General features: G+C 37.3%; 1 protein-coding gene across 11 annotated transcripts in view; it reads right to left on the bottom strand.

The window, feature by feature from the left end:
• Phf8 (PHD finger protein 8) overlaps positions 1–17,168 on the bottom strand; it is a 99,348-nt gene that overhangs the window by 60,377 nt on the left and 21,803 nt on the right. For all 11 annotated transcript variants that reach the window (XM_063280065.1, XM_006256792.4, XM_063280067.1 and 8 more), the window contains 7 exons: positions 15,541–15,701; positions 13,950–14,091; positions 12,311–12,497; positions 10,507–10,669; positions 3,270–3,357; positions 2,660–2,766; positions 806–897 (listed from right to left, as the gene is read on the bottom strand). In XM_063280065.1, coding sequence (XP_063136135.1) covers positions 806–897; positions 2,660–2,766; positions 3,270–3,357; positions 10,507–10,669; positions 12,311–12,497; positions 13,950–14,091; positions 15,541–15,701 — 940 coding nt within the window. The remainder of the gene's footprint in view (positions 1–805; positions 898–2,659; positions 2,767–3,269; positions 3,358–10,506; positions 10,670–12,310; positions 12,498–13,949; positions 14,092–15,540; positions 15,702–17,168) is intronic.

Raw genomic sequence — 17,168 nt, 5'->3', positions numbered from 1 at the left:
TTATGGATAATTACTGTATGATTTGCTCTACCTACAGCCCTTCAAATAAAGAAACAACTAAAAAGCTACTATAAACAAATTATTAGGTGATTCCTGAAAAAGAATAGCATGTATGTAGCAACTAGGTATGTAAGGGGAACTTAATACAAGAAAATTAAGCAAATCTAGTGAGATACAAAATTAAACAAATACTGCAATACCAATTATGTTTCTAAATGTGCATGCAGGAGCCCAGAGATACAAGATGTAAAGCATATATATGCAGGTCTCCAATTTACCTGCAGTGCTCTCAAAAAATACACACAAGGGGCTGGAGATGCCTCAGCAGTTAAGAGTGCTAGCTGTTCTTCAAGGAGAGAGGTTTAATTCCTAACACCCACACGATAACTCGTAACTGTCTGCAACTCCAGTTTCAGGGAATCTGACACCCTCTTCTGATCTCTCTAGATACTGCATGAATGTCTTGCCCTTACATTCTGGCAAAACACCCATATGCATAAACAAAAAGGAAAAATATAATGTACACATAAAGGACCAAAAGGAAATATATCCAAATGTCAATGCTAATTCCTCTCAGTTAAATTTACAGGTGAAAATTTTCTTTACAGTCATCTATATATTTCTAAGTCTAAAGAATAAGCATATGTATTATTTCTTAAAATCTGAAATAAAGGTTCCTAGCCTAGTTTTCCACTCTAATCCAGGAGGCTATTTGCCTCTTTGATTTTATGACTCCCCAAACATCTATCCATAATCTTTATGGAAGGAAGAACTACTAAGTAGGTAAAGAAATAAGTGTATTTACTTCTTTCCTTGTCCAGGCTCTAAAGGCCAAGTTCAGAGCTTTACCACCATGGACCAGGTAGGAGGCAGGATGTCTCCTGTTCTCTCGTAAGCCTAAAGCAGGCACAAAGAAGAAGAATATCAATTCAAAGGATGAAGGACTTGTTACTTTTGTCAGACAAGCAAAGAAAATGCTGAGGGTTCTGGGCACTCCCTCAGATCTGTTACATTAATAGTGTTCACTTACTAAAAACTTACGACGTACTAGGCAGCTTTCATTTAACTTTGATATCTACACTGTAAGCAAACTTCACTTTATAGTTCAGGAAACTAAAGGTCTTGAGAGGGTCTTGATCAAGGATATACATGTTGTAGGTGCCAAAACACAAAGACGTGTCCATTTGAATATAAAGTCTGTGTTCCTTCTATTGAATTCTTCAGCCTTTTAGGTCTCAAAATTGTCTGTTTTGCCTTCCTTCATGAAGAGGTTATTAATATCTAATTTTAGGCTTTATCAAGAATTTTCTACTGTACTAAACTGGTCAGAAAAGGTAAATGAGTCATTAGTTATTGCATGTTTTAACACTTACATGACAGTCTGTCAAAGTGGCAGAGTATTGGGTAGGAAACTGTACTCACTGGGCCATGAAGTCCTTTGTAACTGCGATACTGACTCCTTCTGGCCTAGTCACTTGAAGAATCAATTCTCGGGTCCAAGCAAGAGACTTACTTTATTTCAGACAAGAAGCAAGGGACTCACTTTATTTCAGACAAGACTAAGAAAGATGAAAACCAGCAAGCTGGTTTCCACCAGGGCAGATACCTAGGACCACAATGATGCCAGGATGTCAAGATGGGCCTTATCACTGAAGGAGGCATATCTGGGATACCCATGAATCATGTGATATGATTTCGTTTGTATACTATTCTTCAAATGACAAAATTATGGGGATGGAAAGCAGATTAGTAGTTTCCAGAAATTATGAAGGAGAAAGTGAGTAAAGTATAATGGTATAATAGTTATGATCATATTTTTTGTTAGTATAAAAAATTACAGTTTGAACAACTATATCAGTATACTTTATTCTAGCTTACGCAACTCACTGCCCTCCTCTCTCTTTCCCTTTTCTTACTCCAGAGTCTCACTTTCTACTTCCATTTTATACATACTGCATCACCCTTTTGTTCTGCCCGTCCCTCACCAAGTGTGTGCAATCTTCTGACTTTGTAACTCAATGTTTTATCTTCAAAGTTCACACTAAATAACCATGCAATTGAGTTATCAAAACAAATTGCAAAAATGCTTCAAAACATTTTAAGTCAGTTTACAATTTCATGCTGGACCCCATTTTCTGTTGTCCTTGGCCACACACACAGCTGTATGCATCTTTTGGCCCACTGGTTGGATATGTCTCTTTCTCTTCTCCCATAGTCCCCTTCTAATTTGATGTCTCTGTCTCTCTGTCTGTCTCTCTGCCCCCCACACACATGCACGCACTATAAATTGTAATCTAGATTCTATATGTGAGAAAAAATTTGTCTGATTCTGGCGATTTTGTTTAATATAATGATCCCCAGTATATTTTCTGCAAAATATAAAAAAATGTCACTTTCCATTAGAGCTGAATAAAGTTCCACTGTGTCTAAGTAGCATATTTTATTTATCTACCATCTGTTCATGGACCTCTACCCTATTTCTATATCTTGGTTATTGTAATGTTTTATATTTAAGATATTAATGATGTTTTAATATACACTGCAAGGCAGCAATGATAGCAAGTTTTCACCTCCCATTCCTCCTCTCCCCCAATTTCCACACTCCCTCTACTTGCTCCTTTCTCATAGCAAAAATGATAGCTGGCAAGGAAAACCATACCTCGGAAGATGTCCAGAATATGTTTTCCCACATACCAACAGATGGTCTCGAAGTTGGGAAACTTGAAAAGGTCTGCTGTGCTCAGCCGCTTCTCAATTTCATAGGCCCTGGAAGGAAACATAATGAGTATAAAAAGGATCCTATTTACTGAGCACCTATTATGCACCAAGTGCTATTCTCAATGCTATGTATCTACTGTATTTAATCCTCACAGTGACCCTGTAAAACCCTATATACAAAGAAACTTTGAGATCAAAGATTATATACCTTACCAAAGGTACATTAACAACCAAGTGAAGAAAGAGAATTAACCTTGTCAAACTGACATTAAAAACCAAGATACTGTACAGCAGCAGTGGTGGGAAACACCTTTAATCCCAGAACTTGGGATGCAGAGGCAGGCAGATCTCTGAGCTTGAGGCCAGCCTCATCTACAGGGTAAGTTCTACGTCAGCCAGGTCTACAGAGAGAAACCCTGTCTTTAAAAAAAAAACCCAAAGCCCAAGATACTTTCCTTTCTTGTTGTCTTCATCATACTTTAATGCATTCCTTACTCAAGGGACTTACACAAGGACGGTAGCACATAGGAACGGACAATGTCAGAACTCACTTGAGTTGCATTTCAATGTTAAGGCTATGTAAAAAGTTCCCTCCAAAGGCTAAGCAGTCCACTGGTGTTAGCACAGCATGTATCCACCCTGTAGTAAAAAGAAGGCAAAAATCACAGTTAGCCAAAGACCTTTTTTACTTTGGACACTTCACTACCAGGTTAGTTTAACCTTCACTCCTTAGAAATAGCTTACCAATGATTCAAAATATATTTTTTTGCTGTGGCAATAGCCAGCATCTCCTACTCTATCATTCTAGTAACATGAACGGAATCAACTTATGAAGTTAATGCATCTCTCTCCACTTGAATTACCTTTTTGTTGTTTTACCTTCTCTAAAAGAACATCACTCTTTTGCTAGAACTACTCTTTCAAAAATGCACACCATTAAAACACAATCATTATCCTTGCCTTTAATTTTCCAATGTTATGTTTTCTTAGATCCTTTCCATATTCATCTCCCTTCTCCATCCATCTATCCAGAAGATTCATGTCCCTCCATTATTTCTCATATTGTCTAGTACTCCAAACTGTTTTTTATACCTCTAGGTAAAACTAAAGCCTTTCAAATTGATAAAACACTATCACCAATACTCTGTGATCACACACACACACACACACACACACACACACACACACACAAAGTAGCAACCACTAAAATCAAAACAAAACTAGAGCAAATAACTAGAACCACTAAAAAAAAAGAACAAAGTAAATTCTAAACCTAAAAAAAAAAAATCACATAAAAAATTCATGGGATCACAATAAACCAACCTTGAAAAGGATAAAGTTAGAAGACTGACAAATCTCAACTTCAAAATTTATTATAAATGCATAGTAATCAAAGAGACACAGCCAGAATACAGCAAATACAGAGGCGAATGCCAGCAGCAAACCACTGAATTGAGAACGGGACCCCCATTGAAGGAATCAGAGAAAGAACTGGAAGAGCTTGAAGGGGCTCGAGACCCCATATGTACAACAATGCCAAGCAACCAGAGCTTCCAGGGACTAAGCCACTACCTAAAGACTATATATGGACTGACCCTGGACTCTGACCTCATAGGTAGCAATGAATATCCTAGTAAGATCACCAGTGGAAGGGGAAGCCCTTGGTCCTGCTAAGACTGAACCTCCAGTGAACGTGATTGTTGGGGGGAGGGCGGCAATGGGGGGAGGGTGGGGAGGGGAACACCCATAAAGAAGGAGAGGGGGAGGGATTAGGGGGATGTTTGCCCGGAAACCGGGAAAGGGAATAACATTCGAAATGTAAATAGAAATACTCAAGTTAATAAAAAAAATAAAATAAAAAAAGTGTGCATAATCATAAGGAGAGACATATAAATCAATGGAAGACATAAGATGCAAAAATAAACCTATATATGCTCAGCTGACTTTTCCTGGTTTGTTTTTTCATTTGATTTTTGGTTTTGCAATACTGAGGAACAAGCCTAGGGCCTTGGACATACTCAGCAGGTACTCCATCACTAAACTACAACTTGAACTGTGAATCAACCAGTGATGGTGATGGACGAGAAATATCAAGAAAATTCATTGAGGAAAGAAGTTTTCAGGATACTCTGGAAAAAGAAGATGTCAACATGCCAAAGAATAAAATGCCAAAGAATAAAACTGGGCTCTTCCTTCAACCTGTACATAAAAACTAACTCAATTTTAATAAAAAATCTAAATATGATAACCAAAACTAAACTGAAATCAGTGACACATACGTATAATCCCAGCACTCAGAAGCTAAGGCAGGAAGATGACAGGTTTAAGGCTAGCTGGACTACATGATAAGACAGCACAGTCTGAGTAAGACGATGTGTCAGAAAAAACTATAAAATATTTATAAATATTTCCTTGAATTCCCAATACCTATAGATAAAATCATATCAATCAAAAATTTAAGGCAGGGCTGGGGAGATGGCTCAGAGGTTAAGAGCACTGTCTGCTCTTCCAGAAGTCCTGAGTTCAATTCCCAGAAACCACATGGTGGCTCACAACCATCTGTAATGAGATCTGATGCCCTCTTCTGGTGTGTCTGAAGACAGTGACAGTGTACTCATATACAATGCCTTCTTTGGGGCTGGAGAGATGGCTCAGCCGTTAAAGGCTCACAACCAAAAAATAGATAAACTGGACAGAATTAATAACATTCATTTTTTTATGAGACACTATTAGAGAATGTGAAAAGACTCAACTCTTTCTGAGAACTATAGGCAGTTAATTTAATAGCTCCTGTGAAAGAGGAACTCACCATCACTGGTAAAATAACCCCCATCCATACTAATGTATGCAACCCTACTTATTAAATGCAGTGAAGCACACAAAGATGTTAAAGTAGGAGGATTACTTGTTAGCAACAAGAGATTAAGAAGCAGGGAAAGAGAGATCAGAAAAAATAATGGGGGACATGAATGAAGTACACATATGTGTGTATGTGTGAAATTGTCAATGAATCAATTTTTAATATATTAAAAGATATTATCAAGCCAGGTGGTGATGGCACATTCCTTTAATCCCAGCACTCAGAAGGCTAAGGCAAGCAGATCTCTGTAAGTTCAAAGCTAGCCTGGTCTACAAAGTGAGTTTCAGGACAGCTGGGACTACATAGAGAAACCCTGTCTTAAACAAGAAAAAAGAATTAAAAATTCAATAAGGAAAGAAAGAAAAGAATAATGTCAAAAGACAAACTCAAGAATGAGAAAAAATATTTTTGAACAATATATCTGATAAAGGTACAAAAAATATAACTCGTGTAACAGTTGTGTGATGGTCACTGTGTGATAGCCACTGGCTGATTTAATAATTAAATAGTATTTAATTAAAACTATTTATTTATAAACAGTTATACTGTTATTACTATTTAAAGAATAAGTAAAGAATTTCACAAAAAATAAAGAACTATAAATTACAGGAAGTATTTTTGCAAGACGGTCAATAATAATAGTCATTAGGGAAACACAAACTAGAACCTTGGTGTTGTATTTTACTCACACTAGGATTGCTATGATCAGAAATGACAAGTATTGGAGAAGATATGAACAAATTGGAACCATTATACTTAGAATGTAAAATCGTGTACATTATCTACTTTGATGACAGCTTAGCAATTCCTCAAAAAAGCAATCTACAGAGTTACCACATGATAGAGGCAATCCTCTACCAAACAGATACACAATAAAACGGAGAAAATAAGCTGAATATCCCTTGCCTAAAATACTTGAAATCAGAAATGTTTCAAACTTGAGACATTTAAAATTTTGTAATACTTACAAATATACATATATCTTGAGGATAAAAACACTTATTCTGGGAATGAGATACTTATTTATGACTTGAATGTACTTTATACAAACAGCCTGAAGTAAAATTTACATATTTTAATGCACTTGTGTTTTGCAGGGTATTTGATCACACTGTGAATCCCAAGATTGTATTATAGCCTGAAATTGTGTTATTTATTAGAAAAACCTGTTTCTAGTTGTGGTGTGGCTCAGCCTTGACACAACTTTAATCCCACTGGCTGAAATATAGACACACCCTTAGGACACAACTTTAGTCCCAAACAATGAAGGTAAAGTTAGTTTGTAGAAGAAAGCAGCTTAAACTGATGTGTAATTGAATGGCAGACAAAGTGATGAATCAGAGAAGGATTTGACAGGCTAGAATAAGCCCAACTCCCATAAGTAGGGTGAGGAAAGGGGAGCTACTTAAGGGACAGTGCAGAGAGGAAGGAGATAGTTTACCAGGGCAGTTGTACAGAGATAGGTTGAAGACAGAGAACTACCTAGACACAGGTAAAGATAGAACGAGCCGAAGAATGAGAAGGAGCCAGATCAGAACAGATTGCCAGTTAGTAAGAGGCCAAGAAGAGCCATTCAGGAAAGGCCAAGAGAAGCCAGATTGAATCAGTCACCCTGAAGAGGAGTTCTGAGCCAAAACAGCTGAGTTGAACCAGCCAGCCAGAATTCAGAAAGAGCTAGGAAGGGGAGACAGATCTTATTCAGCAGTAAATCTCAGAGGCTAAAAATATTCTAGGAAAAAAATTCTAGGCTTAGATAACATTGTATTGAGGCTAGAAGCTTCTAGGAATCAGTCAGAGGAAGTAAGTCTTCAAGATGACAATTACATCGGGTAAATAAAAGTTACTTTTACATTTATGTCTTTGAACATATGTGATGAGATCTCATCACATTAGTCAAATGATGTGAAATTTTCTATTTACAGAGTTGCTTTGGCTCTCAAAAGGTTTCAGAGCTAAGGAGACGATGGCTCAGTCAGTAAAATACCTGACATGCAAGCATGAGGACCTAAATTCTGATGCCAAGCACCCATGTTAAAATCTAATCATAGAAGCACATGTCTGTAACTTGGGCATTGCAGAGCTTGGAGAAAGGAGGACTCCTCAGGGTTGTTACAACTAGTCTAGTTTAGTGAGAAGTTATGTCTCAATAAAACCACGGTGATAGGCTAGAAATGGCTTGGAGACTAAGAGCATTGGCTGCTCTTCCAGAGTACCAGGCATCAATTTCCAGAACCCACATGGCAGCTCACAACTTTCTTTAACTCCAGTTCCAGGGGATTCAACTGCCATCTTCAGTCTTCCAGGGGAAATAAGGAAAGCACTTGATGCACATCCTTACATGCAAGTAAAAGATTCATAAAAAAAAACTAAAATCGTAAATACATTTAAACAATAAAGAATAACTACAGAAGACATTGGATGTCAATTTCTGGACTCTGATATGCATATACGCCAACACACAAGTGCATACACACAGGACTATTACAAATAGTGAGCATAGAAAATAAATTCAACAAACATGATTCTGGGGAAGGGGATTCAGACTTTTTACACACATTTTTTTTAAAAAAGATACTTCTGGATTCCAGATATATGTTTCTGGGTTTTTTGTTTTTCTTTCTTGAGATATGATTTCTTTGTGTAGCCCTGGTTATCCTGGAACTAGCTCTTTAGACCAGGCTATCCTTGAACCTCCTGCCTACGGCTCCCAAGTACTAGGATTAAGGGCATATGCCTCTACCACTCAACTAGATTCCAGATTTTAATTAAGAATAGTCCAACTCATTATGTTGGCAAAATGAGTTTTATATAAATACTAGTAGTAGCATTATTCATAATAGCCAAAAATGATTCCAAGCTAGATTGACTGGCACATAACTATAACCTTGGCTACTCAGGAAGCTGAGGCCTGACTACACAATACAGTGGGCTCAGTGCCAACCTCAAAAAGATTTTTTTGAATAAAATAATAAATAGGGGCTATCAAACTAGCTCAGTGGTAGAGAACTTAGACAACATTTAAAAGGCCTTGCATTCTATCCCCAGTATCAAAAAAGAAAGAAAAGAAAAAGAAAAAACTTAAATATCTATCAGTTGGTGAATAAAAGCAAACAATGTGGCTAGAGGAAGTGGAGAAGAGTGTGGAACAGTATTTCAAGGCATGACATGGCTGTTTTATTTTATATTCTTGAACTCATAGTAGCTGTGATTACTTGTATAAGACAGTTACAAGACTGAGCTCTCTGACTTGCTTAGGAGGAGGCAAAGCTTTATGTTTGATCTCTAGCACTACATAAAAATAAAAATCTAGGCATGGTAGTGCAAGCCTATAACCACAGTACTTAGAAGATAGAGGCAGGAGGAGAAGTTCAAGATTATCCTTAGCTACACAGCAACAATGATTAATTGCAGGGGGTAGAGAAATTATTTTTCCATTAAAAAAAGTGAGATGCCATGTTTGTAATCACATACTCAAGAAGCTGACAAAATATTGCATGCATGTTTGATGCAAGGTTGGAATACATAGCAGATTCCAGGATTACATACATCTGTATAAAGAAAAAATAAGAAAAGTAAGGTGGCACACACACTTGTATTCCCACCACTCAGAAGGTAGAGGCAGGAAGTTCAATAGTTGAAGGCTAACTTCAGCTATCCAGCTGAGTTCAAGGCCAGCCTAGACTATATGAGAGCCTATCCCCAGACTATTATTTATGTAGAATACACAAGAGAAAAATCTACATACAAGGGAAGTTTAAAAAAATTGTTGTCCCAGGCTGGGAGAAGAGCCGAAAAAAAAGTAACTCTTAATGGGGGAAGTGTTTCTTTTTAAAGCGATGATCCCTGGCATAAAGTCATACAGTTTTATAAGTATACTAAAAACAACTGTTAAACTTGTACATTTTATGACATAAATTCTAATATTCTACAGAGGCACACTTAACACAATAAAAATGATAACAAAAATGTGTCTAACAGCTAAACTGGTGCTGGGAATTTACACCACTAAATGTTCACATTACAAAAGAAAGAGTCTGAAATTAATAATCTAAATCTTTCTCAAGACCAGGAAAAACTAGGAAAAAATATAAAATAAACAGAACAAACAGAAGGAAAAATAAAAATAAAAGCAAAAATCAAAATTGAAAACATAAAAGAGAAAAAAACATCAAATAAAACTGATAAACCGACAGAAGTAAAACAGAAGACTAAGTTGCCCAGGCTAGCCTTGAAAACATAATCCTTCTGCCTCAGTTTTCCAAGTATCTGAGATTCCAAGCATGTATTATTATGCTCACATTCAATAAGAGTATTACCCTATATATTTCAAGAAAATTTAATGTTAATTATGATTAAATAATCAAGAAACAGATTCAATTAGCTTCTAGTTATCAACTCTCCTCAAATTGGGACAACAGGGTTATTTTTTACAAAATCTACTCAGCTCAGGATATAGCTCAGTGCTTTGAAGAATGGTTGCCTAGCAAAATACACACAAATTCAGACTCCACATGAGACCTAAGAATTCTATAAGTAAAACCCAGCCATGAAGTATTAACAAAGAATGTTTCCATCCTGGTCATTCAATGTTACAGGCTAGAACCTCAGCCTCTGAGTTAGTATCCCTAGAGTCATAGGGCTGAGTCCTGTTCTCTATCAGTATTACCTAGTTGACACTAACCCAGTATACAATGGTCCATCAGTCTCCTCCTACTTGTTCAGTCATCTGCAGTCTCTACACAAAACCACGCTACCTACTGGCCAACATACAAATTTTCTTGAGGTCTAGTTCTTAACCTCTCATCTAATGAGAAAAAGAGATGTCAAGTAATGAGATTAATAAATTACGGGAAGGGTTTGGTATAGTACCACTATCTCCCTTCTTCCTGCTTTTCCCATCCTCCCCTCTAGAGGGACCCAGGAATGACCTGTAGGAATAAACAGTGTTTGTCCTTGCTTCACAGAACACTTGTAGCATTTTTCCACCTGGTCACCAAAGAACATCTCATTCTGATTAGAGGAGCTGCTCCAGCACTCAAAGAGAGTCAGATTAGCATTTGTTGGGCGGATCAGGTAGAAGATCTTCTCACCCTGAAATAAAAAGATACCATACTAAAGGTTTCAAGAAAAGTCCTTCTTGAGGAAGGGTGTTCCAAATGGTCAAATCTCTCCCAGCCTCCACCTACAACTACATCAGTATGCCAGAGCTGTTTCCCAAACCCATCAAGTAACATTTTTAGATAAAGTGCTCAAATTTTCTTCAAATTTTCCAAAATAATTTGAAAGGGGCATTTAAATCCATTTAAGTTAGGAGAAATATATAGGAATTGCTCTTATTTTCAATGTAATACCAAATGAAAAATGTCCTCTATAAGTAAGATCAATACTATTAGCCCTAGAATTTAAGGCCATATTACTGATGAAAAGAAAATTGAATCTGCTTTTAAATGCCAGTTATATAGTGCTCCTTCTCATACCTGCAATCAAAGTTAATAAACTTAAAAGTTCAACTGCCCAAGGACTTCTAGATTATATTTCATTAGATGACTGATTATCTGTTAGAAGAATATTTATTTGCTAATTGTGTTTTGCTTGGATAATCATCTGATAGACAAATTGGTGAAAAATAACCACACCCTAGCATAAGGATAACTCTGTAGTTTAGCTAATGCATCAAAAATTTAAACACAAAAAACATGATGTGTGACAAAACTAGGTATGTGTACTATACAATTGAAAACACTGACAGCCTTCATAGACAGTTGCTAGTAGCAGTATATCAATTTCCCTATTTTGATAACTGTCCTATAATTCCTTAAGAAAATACCTTTGTTAAGAACTATATAATGAATTATTAGAGATAAGGAGACACTATGTTTGGAACTACTCCCAAATGTATCAGAAAAAAATACAGCCACTTTAGTTACTTCGGAGAAAGTAAATGAATTATATGAAACATATATTAAAGTTGGAAGGAGGGAAAGCTCATGTTATTAAGAAATTTCTACAATAAATATAGATACTTTCATACATATTGAGAGAAACAGAATTCCTTCATTTAAGAAGGTAGCAAATACCTTAGGTAATTTATTGCTACTCAAAAAAGTCTACTTCTGCAGTACTAGAGATAGAAGCCAGGACTGTGCACCCATTAAGCAAGCACTACACCACTAAGCTATGTTCCTAGACCTCAAAACAACAGTTTTAGTGCTAGGGATGAAGCCCAGGCTTGCTGTATGCCTCTCCCCCCATGTTTTTTTGTTGTTGTTGTTGGTGGTGGTGGTTTTTTTGTTGGGTTTTTTTTTTTTAATTTGGGTTTTGTCTCATTCTTTAGCTCAAGCTGATCTGAAACTTACCATGAAGCTCAGGCTGACCTCTCATCCATGGCAAGCCTCCTGCTACAACCTTGCAAGTGTTGAAATTATAGGGAGAAACCACCATGCCTACCTTCAACAACTTTTTTGTTTAAGCATCAAAATTGTAGAGGCACACCCACATGTGCCACATCAATCACATTTATCTCTTTGCCAAAACCTGAAGTAAAGAAACAAATTCTGTATCTCAGGGGAAAAAAACTTCTTGTCCCCTTACCAGTACCTAGAATGGCCTTATACCCAGGAATTCCGTCTTCAGAATTAACACAATAAGAGATAATCATGTCAAAGTGTTATGCAGATAGAACATGAAAGGTAAATATGTCTGGCTGCCTCCAGATGCCATATTCATCCCTACCTTAAGCACATGGTACCAAACTGAGGTCCCACCAAAGTCAATGTGAAAATCTGTATAGCTATCCCGCACACTCATGAGGCAGTACTTCTGCACATTGGGCCTCTCAAAGACACATTCCTCCGGCCACAAGTTCTCCACCCACGACAGCTTTCGAACAATCTTGGGTGTTTCCACAAGGTTTGAAAGTCTAGTAAAAAAGGTGAAAAGAAACGTGAGCTGCCTGAAAAATTGAAGGTTTAAGCTTAAGCCTGAATAAAATGGTCAGATAAAACAAATTTTAAAAAATCATTTTCTCCACAGAACCCAAAGGTATAATACAACATTTATTCTTACAAATTGAACACTAGTCCTGCTCCACTCAGCTTCCAAATCTCATCCTAAACCCTAGCTCCAAATCCTCCCCCAAGAGAAAGTGGCCATTCTGACTACTAAATAGTCATGCCCATTATTCACTTTCCCAGTCTACCCATTCAGCACTCAGTTCATAACAGTTGTCTTTTCCCTACCTTCATACCTTCTTTATGAAAAGCTCTTACAATTACAGAAACCTCCTGGAGCTCAGTTTCATAAATCTGGATGTTTTTAATCACATACAAACCCATACATCTTATAATATTATGTTCTCCTCTTCAGAAAAATCAATGAAAACTCTGCAATCTTATTTCCACCAACTATTTAAACAAAGAATTATGCATTCATGTGTACAGTACCTATCCATATGCACCCTAGTCCCCCATCTTTATTTTCTTTTTGTTCTAGTTTTCTTTTTCCCCTTTTCTGCATGTCTGCAAGCTATTATACAGGCTTTCTGGATTAACTGATATATAAGGAAACTACAGTTTTTAAATACCTTTAGGTTCTTTAATCTTAAAAGCAATAGCAAGGATTTTAATATTATACTCGTGTTACCACTGTGGGAACCTGAAAAGTACACAGGACCCTGCACATAGCTCAACACTGTTTTTGCAACTTCTTGCAAATCTAACTTTTTATTATTTGAAATCTTAAATGCCAATAAGCAATTAGTAAGTTTCTTAAGAACAAAAATACATGTTACAATTTCTTAATATTCACCAAAGTCCTCAATATGTAAGTTCTGATGGAATATTTTAAAGATTATAATTTTCCCTTTTAAATGTAGGCAACTTACCCTTAGAAAAACTACTTATGATTAATTTTAAAATCTATTTCCAAAAACTGAGGACTTATTCTTCATTTAGGACAGTCATAAAATAAAAATATAAACACTAGGAAAAGATCAAAGGAAGCTGCCCTAGAACAGAGGAGACAAATTAAGTAAAATAGATACTGTATAATCTAGCTGTTAGAAACTGAAGAAACTAAGGGGTTGGGGATTTAGCTCAGTGGTAGAGCGCTTGCCTAGGAAGTGCAAGGCCCTGGGTTCGGTCCCCAGCTCCAAAAAAAAAACAACAACAACAAAAAAAAAAAAAGAAATTGAAGAAACTGACTTAGCTATTATAAAGTTGAATCAGCATCCTACAAAGTATAAGCCAACTCCCTCCTCCAAAAGGAGAAACAAAACTACTAGAATGAAGAAAACAAACCAAAATAGAAATTCAAGTTTATCTACAAGTTTTAGACACTCTGTCAGACTTTTCTGTTACCCTTCCCCTCCTACCTGGTATCAGAGAATTCCAAACTAATGACATTGAGGACTTTTTCCCTCTTCCCACTGTAATAGTATTTGACAAAATCACCAAGTTTCATTTTGCAGTCAGCCTGGCGGGCCACATCAATCACATCAATCTCTTTGTCAGAACCTGAAATAAAGAAATGAGTTCTGTACTGAGTTATGTATCTCAGAGAAAAAAAAAAACTTCTTGTCCCCTCCCAGCACCAGGAATTCTGTCTTCAGATACTATGTGTTCAGAGCAGAGAGTAGGAATCTATCACCCTCACTCAAGATCTGGGTGGGAGCTATTAGGGCTATGGAGCTATCTGACAGAAATTCTCACATCGCCTACTGCCATGGATCTGCTTCTGTATTTCTTCTCCTCTATTCTCCCCCTGCACTGACGCTCTAGTAATAAATAGTATGTAAGAATAGGTACCAGAAACCATGATCCCTAAAATTTGCTAGGTTAAAAAAAGGGCTCAATGAGACCACGTTGTACTTGCAGATGGGAGCCTGGCATGGCTGCCCTGAGAGGCTCTACCAGCAGCTGACTGAGACAGATACAGATACGTACAGCCATCCATTAGATTGAAGTTGGAGGCCCATACAGAAGAGTTGGAGGAAGGACTGAAGGAGCTGAAGAGATTGCAACCCCATAGGAAGAACAACAGTGTCGACTAACCCAGACCACTCAGAGCTACCAGAGACTAAGCCAAAAATCAAGGAGCACACATGGGCTGTTCTGTGGCCCTGGTATATGTGTAGTGGAAGACTGGTTTGTCTGGCCTCAGTGGGAGAGGATGCGCTTAATCCTGTAGAAGCTTCATGCTTCATGGAGAAAGGATGCTGGTGGGGGTAAGGAGGGGATGGGTGGATGAGTGGGGTAGCACTCTCTCAGAGACAGGGGGAGGGTGAAGAACGCAGGGAGTGTGGACCAGGAAGGGGAACAATTTTTGGAATGTAAATAAATAAAATAAATTAATAAAAATATTTGGCTAGACCAAATTTAATGGTCTGTTAAGAAGAGAATGAATCAAATAAATACTGTCATTACCCACCCTCCCCCCCACACACAAACAAAAAAATCCCTAGGGATGGAGAGACAGCTCAGTGGTTAAGAGCACCTGCACGCTCTTCCAGAGGTCTGAGTTCAATTCCCAGTAACCACATAGTGGCTCACAACCATCTGTAATAGCATCCTATTCCCCATTCTGATATGCATGAAGACAGAGCACTCATGTACATAAAATAGCTGATTTTTTTAAAAGCTGAAAAGGAAAAGGAGAATAGTATTCTCTCTCTTGTCTTGCCAAAGAATGACACTAGGCAAGGCCTTCACATCATACTTTCAAGACGGCTAACAAGCGAATATAAAAAGGTAGATTACTGAAACGACTCTAGTATTTCTGTTTTGTTTTTCAAGACAGGGACTCTCTACATGGCTCTGGCTACCCTGGACCTCACTATATAGACTAGGCTGGCCTCGAACTCTGGGTACTGAGATTAAAGGTATCATGAGCCACCATGCCAAGCATGATTTAAATATTGATAGGAACAGCTAATGGCACAGTTAAGAGGGTCTGTGGTGTCTTACCAACATAGTGCTCCACATCCCTCACAGTGAATGATGGAGAGGGTAATGTCATCCCCAAGCCATCCTTCTTCAAGACAAGGATAGGCACGCTGAAGCTATTCTCTTCCAAGAATTCCACTGTCAGCTGACTTCCAGTGGGTTTCAGAATCACTTCGTCTGAGCTGTGTGGGCGATAGGAAAAAAACATGGCCTTGAGATTCTGCTCACTAAAGGCCTTAATGGCCACTCACTAACGGGGGATAGTCTTCCTGTGGGAGTCTTAGATGGGTTGACAATTAATGGCATCTGCCAGGAAAAAGCAGAACCTCTCCAAAGCAGGAGACAAGGTCACTGACAGAGGTAGGGAATATATGGTGAACAGGCTGTTCTTTTCTGAACAACAAAGGAAATTAGTCAATAGCTTACCTAAGAAGAGATATAACTAACAATTTTGACTCATTTGTTCTAACCCAAAATAGCAACATCCAATTTAAAATGTTAGTGAAGAGAGCGAAGACTGAGCTTTTAAAAAACAGTATTTACAACCACTTTCTCAATACATGTACTTATAAGATAGGAATTTTTTTAATTTTTCATACAATATATTTTGATCATATTATTCTTTCCCCTCCCTCAACTACTCCTAGTCATAATGGAGACAAGGGAATAGTACATAGATGGAGGTATACATAGTGCCAGAGCATTAGCTTAGCTTGAGTCCATGATTTCAACCTCCAGAACCAAAAAAGAAAAAAAGACTATGAAGAAAAGAGAAATTAGTTGTACTGAAACAAACATAATAAGCTCTGTACCTATCTTACTCTTCATGTAATTCTGGATGGCCCAAAATTTAAACTGCAAAAACTAAAGCCATAAAGGTACCAGGAGAAAAACATGTAGGAGACAACACCCAGGTTTTACTAAAATGATAATAAATAATAATCTGCATTTAAAACTAAAATTGTCTGCAAGGAAAGCTGTTATAAATAAGTTAGTTTTCCCCAATGAGATGCCATTGGAGAAGTATTAACCACACTTTTTTGTAGTTCAAGACAGGATTTTTTCACATAGTCCTGATTGTCCTGGAACTTGATATTTAGACCAGGCTGGCCTTAAACTAATGGAAATCTGCCATCCTCTGCTGCTGCTGGGATTAAAGGTGAGCACCACCACCTAATTTATTAACCACACTTAAGGGTAGGCTCCATGCTCATAAGTAGATGGCCGACACAGAATAAACTCAAAGGTATTTTTGTAGACTTTTTTTGTTTCATATTGCTTTGTTAGGTTTTTTTTTTTTTTTGGTCTTACGTGCGTGTGTGTGCATGCGTGTGTGTGCGTGTGTGTGTGTGTGTGTGTGTGTGTGTGTGTGTAAGATTCTTGTGGGTTGGTTTCCTTTTTGCTTTGCATGTTTGTTTTCTAAAAAGAAAGAAAGGGTGCAGAATTGGGTAGATGGAGAGGATCTTGGAGGAATTGAGGGGAGGAGAAAACATGATTAGTATATATTGCATGAAAACATTTTCTCAATAAAAATATGGGAAATGCTTTAGAAAAATAAAGCTATTAATAAATATGAACCATAGTAAACAAAAATCAACCTCTTTCATAATTAAGGTAATAAGTTAAAATAAAAAGATTTCACTAAATTT

The sequence above is a fragment of the Rattus norvegicus genome, chromosome X (genome assembly GCF_036323735.1).
Source record: "Rattus norvegicus strain BN/NHsdMcwi chromosome X, GRCr8, whole genome shotgun sequence".
Taxonomy (NCBI): domain Eukaryota; kingdom Metazoa; phylum Chordata; class Mammalia; order Rodentia; family Muridae; genus Rattus; species Rattus norvegicus.
Note: the sequence above shows the minus strand (reverse complement) of the source record. Positions and strands in the feature narration are given on the sequence as shown.